The sequence below is a fragment of the Nannospalax galili genome, unplaced genomic scaffold (genome assembly GCF_000622305.1).
Source record: "Nannospalax galili isolate Female #2095 unplaced genomic scaffold, S.galili_v1.0 scaffold743, whole genome shotgun sequence".
Lineage (NCBI taxonomy): Eukaryota > Metazoa > Chordata > Mammalia > Rodentia > Spalacidae > Nannospalax > Nannospalax galili.
The window spans coordinates 221,233-226,064 of NW_008349552.1; the positions used below are offsets into that span (position 1 = coordinate 221,233).

At 42.8% G+C, this 4,832-nt stretch overlaps 1 protein-coding gene across 1 annotated transcript in view; it reads left to right on the top strand.

The window, feature by feature from the left end:
• Positions 1-4,832, top strand: part of LOC103745105 (TPA-induced transmembrane protein) — a 38,894-nt gene that overhangs the window by 26,994 nt on the left and 7,068 nt on the right. Inside the window, 1 exon segment of the mRNA XM_029570361.1 lies at positions 1,156-1,196. Within this exon segment, the coding sequence (XP_029426221.1) occupies positions 1,156-1,196 (41 nt within the window).

The window sequence follows — 4,832 nt, forward strand, 5'->3', positions numbered from 1 at the left end:
GAGATCCCTTAGGGCATGTAGATATGCCCCAAATACAACAAAAGACCCTGAGAGTCTACACTAACAGGGCACTAGCTATGTACTCTGTTCTTTAATTTGCAATTTTAGCCTAGACCTTTTGCTGAGAGTCTACTATGTGCAGAGTTCTAGATCCTAGCAATGAATATAGGCAGGAAAAGAGGGAAAGAGCAGATTGGAAAGAATGATAGGGACTTGGGGAGATGTCTCAGCTGATAAAGGGGCTGTCCTTTATCATGACCTGAGTTCAGATCCCAGCACCCATGTGCAAAATCCAGACACAGTTGCCTACACAAAATCCAGACACAGTTGCCTACCCTGGTACAGGGGAAAGAGATTCAGAGAGGAGAGATGGCAGATCCCTGGAGCTCACTGGCCATCCAGTCTAGTCAGCCAGTGAGCTTTGGGGTCAGTGAGAGACCCCAGCTCCTTTATCATGACCTGAGTTCAGATCCCAGCACCCATGTGCAAAATCCAGACACAGTTGCCTACACAAAATCCAGACACAGTTGCCTACCCTGGTACAGGGGAAAGAGATTCAGAGAGGAGAGATGGCAGATCCCTGGAGCTCACTGGCCATCCAGTCTAGTCAGCCAGTGAGCTTTGGGGTCAGTGAGAGACCCCAGCTCAAAGGGAAGGTGGGAAGCAATAGCAGAAGATGACCTCTTCCAGGCATTACTATTTATTATTAATATTTTTAATACTTGAAAAAGATCCTGACCTACCTTTCGGTCTGAGCTGAAATGAAAGTTGCTTTCTAGAGCCTGACTTTTCAGACTCTGGTTCTGTCCGCACCTCCTTTACCGGGGAGCTCAAGAGCAGTGAGATGACGTAGTCACATTCTTCCAAGGTTCTTTTAAGACACAGTCTTTCATTGCTTCTCATTCTGGGTAGTGAGGTGAAGTGAGAAGGAGCTGTTTCATGTCTGTCACACCTAGGAGTGAATTTGGCCTTTAGTATTTTCTAGCTGAGTATGAAGAAAGAAACTAGCATATTTTTTAACCTCTAGGAATGCTGGTTCTTAATCTGTAAAAAGGGTGTGACATAAATACTTGGCATGTGGACTGCTTATAAAGGCTACAGGAACACTGAGAAAACTAGAGGCATACCAACACCAAATGCTCTAGTCTTTGTTCTGACTTTCAGAGACTGAGTTGCCACCTGAATTAGATGAAAGTGTGCTTGGATGTACAGCCTCCTTGAGTTCCATTTGCCCTTAGGTAGACAACTATGTGAGCGCCCGCACAGGGAATTTCCACTCTCAGATTGGTCTGTGGCATGTCTTTGAGGCATTTTCTTGATTGTTGAGTGATGCCCAGACCACTGTGGGTGGTTCCACCCCGGGAAAGTGATCCTGAGTTGCATAAGAAGTAGGCTAAGCACAGGCCAGAGGAGGAACAAGCCAGTTAGTACTGTTCTTCTGTGGTCTGTGCTTCAGTTCCTGCCTCCAGGTTCCTGGCTTGAATTCCTGCCTGACTTCCCCAAGAGGTATGCTGTCAGTTGGGAGAGTAAGATGAAACAAATCCTTTTCTCCTTATGTTTTAGGCAGTATTTCATCACAGCAACAGAAAGAAAACTAGGACAGCTTGCTATTGGATAAAGACATGGGGGCACTAAGCCTTCCTGGTGCAGCTGGGCATGGGTAGCTTACCACAAGGGCAGTGTTGGTGGAATGAGATGCACAGAACAGTATCAGGGCTGAGGCCACAGGCTGTCAGGGAGGGGATCTGGCCGTGCTCTAGGTTGCCTGGCTGTGATATTATTCTGATCTCAGAACCTTTCCCATGTTGCGAATGTTACCAGCTCCTAGCCTAGTCCTGATTTATTTTAGAACTAATCCATTAGAGAACAACAAGGTGTTTAACTGCCAATGTAAATATGGAAGGAACACAATGTAAATGCCTTCAGCCATGTGTTTCTGAGAACAATTTGGTTAGGATTTGTATCGTTGAAATGAAGAGACTAATCATTATCTGGAAAAAGAGTAGAGTATATCACCTCGTGTCAATTCCTAGAATCTGAAAATAGGATCAACCACTCCAAATAGATAAATAAAAGCCAAAAAGCAACTAGCTGATGATTCAGGGGAAAAGGTCCCAAAGAGTTGAGTACGTGAAAAGGAGCGCTCAGCTTATAGTAGGCAAGGTGCTGTACAGCATGAAACAAGTTCTTAGATCCCTCAAATTGGAAAACAATAGAAGTCTAGTAAGAATACAGGAAATGGAGCAGGCATGTATTGTGGGAAAGAGAGGAACATGGAGAACACTCTCAAGATTGAGTTGAGTTGAAGACACACCTGCTCTTGGACCCAGCAATTCTGTTTCTTGGGATGTACCTCAAGGCATTTCTCACATTAACGAAAAGGTACACAGAGATGGTGAAGAATGATTGCTTTAGCATAGTTTATAACAGAGAAAACTTGGAAGCAATGTGCATGGCGGGCAACTGGGGAACAGATGAGCTGGTGTAATCATTTTATGCAATCAGTGTGGGAGTTAGACTGAAGAGCCTTCGTTGAGATGCACCTTAGGAATACATCTCAAATGGAATTTTCAATGAAAAGGCAAGTCTTATGCTAAGCACAAAGGTACACATCTGTGGTCTTAGCTACTTAGGAATCTGAAGAAGATGACTTGAGTTTGAGACCAGCCTGGGCCAGACATTGAGAACTTGTATGGAAAAAGAGCAACTCTTGGAAAGTTATGTAGAATATGGTACCTTTTATATGCGTAAAAACACAATATATTGTTGTGATTTCATAAAGAAGTAGTAATTTATAAATAAAAACAAAGAAAGAGTACATACCAATGTCAGGATGATGGCTAGAAGGGAGAGAAAAATCAAATCAAGGTAGTTCTCAGTTCTTAGTTTACGATTTCCAAACTTTTGATGGTGTGAAAGCATACTTACACATACTTACTTCTGACTTTTGCTCTAAGGACAATATTTAAATAAACTGCATGACTATAGCACTTAATTATAGAGTAAGGTTTATGTTAGACAAATCTACCCAATTGTAGATGAATGAATGAAAAGTATTCTGAGCATGTTTAAAGTATGCTGTGCTCATCCATGATGTTCAGTAAATTAGATCATTAAATTTATTTTTAAATTTCCGGGGGCGGGGGAGCTGTAGAGATGGCTCAGTGGTTAAGAGCACTGACTGCTCTTGCAAAGGACCCAAGTTCGATTTCTAGTACTCACATTGTGGCTAACAACCATCTGTAACTCCAGTTCCAGGGGACTCTAACACCCTCTTCTGACCTCCATGGGCATTGCATGACACAAGTACATACATGCAAGCAATACACTCATACTCATAAAATAAAAATAATAAAAAATGTAAATTGGCATATAAAGTAACAGGTTTCTCTATGGCATTTTCAGACATACTTAGTTTTGACTGTTTCTCTCACACACACCCCTCCCCTGTCCCCCAGCCCCCAACCCCACTATACCGTTCTACCTCCAGGATTCCCCCTTCCACGTTTACATCACACGTGTTTTCTTATCCTCCCTACACTCATTCCCTTAAAGCCTCTTTTTCTCATCTCATGGGTGTCTTTTCAATTTTCTAGTACTCACATTGTGGCTAACAACCATCTGTAACTCCAGTTCCAGGGGACTCTAACACCCTCTTCTGACCTCCATGGGCATTGCATGACACAAGTACATACATGCAAGCAATACACTCATACTCATAAAATAAAAATAATAAAAAAGAAAATAATTTTTAAAAAAACAAAACAATATATATCCATATGTATCAGGTCACAAGGCATAAGGCATCATAAGGTATGATGCCTCTATATTCATGAATTCTGGAGGTTACATGTGAAACTGTTAACCACAGCCACAACCCACAGAGGCACAGTGGATCCTGAAGAAGGGAAAGAAAGGGACGGGAAGAGCAGAGGAGAGGAGAGAGAAGTGACCCAGATTTCTCCTCATAATGAAGCCAGAAGGAGAGAAAAAGAAGCCCATGACCAGTGATGTCCCTGGTGCAGAGTGGCTTGGGCTGATATACACCCCACATTCCTTCAGCCACTTGGGGTTTTGTTTTATTCCTGTGGTTGGTGGGGCCTCTGATGGGCTCCTGCTACTGATCACTGACCATGCTCACCACCAAGGTTTTCAGGTGTCAATTCAACTAGTAAGTGAAACTTAGTATTCCCAGTGAGTCACTCACACCTTATCAATGAGTTTCTTTTTCTCCCTCCCTCCCTTCTTTCTCTTTTTTTTCTTTTTTAAAAAATTATTTATTATTTCTATGTGTACGTGTGTATTGCCTGCATGTAGGTAAGTGCACCCATGTCGTGCAATGCCAGCAGAGGACAGAAGAGGCTGTCAGATCCCCTGGAACTGGAGTTATGGATAATTGTTAGTGGCCATGTGCGTGCTGGGATTCGAAATCGGGTCTTCTTCAAGAACAGCCAGTGTTCTTAACTTCTGAGCCATCTCTCCAGCCCCTCTTTCTTTCTTTTTGAGACAGGGTTTCACTGTGTAGCTCTGGCTGGTCTAGAACTCACTATAAAGACTAGGGTTGCCTTGAATTTTTGGGGAATCCCCCTCTATTAGCCTTGAGAATGCTGGGACTGTGGGTGTGAACCACTAGGCCTGACTTTCAGTGAGATTCTTCTTAATGAGTATTAACTTGAGCTTTGATTTGTGGTCTGCTTACACTTTCCTAGTCTGAATCCAGGACCCTTAGATAAGTGAATTCCTAGAGTGAAACCTCCTTTGTCCTTGTTAGTTACTTTTTTGTTGCTGTGATAAACCATGACCAAGGCAACTTACAGAAGGAAGAGTTATTG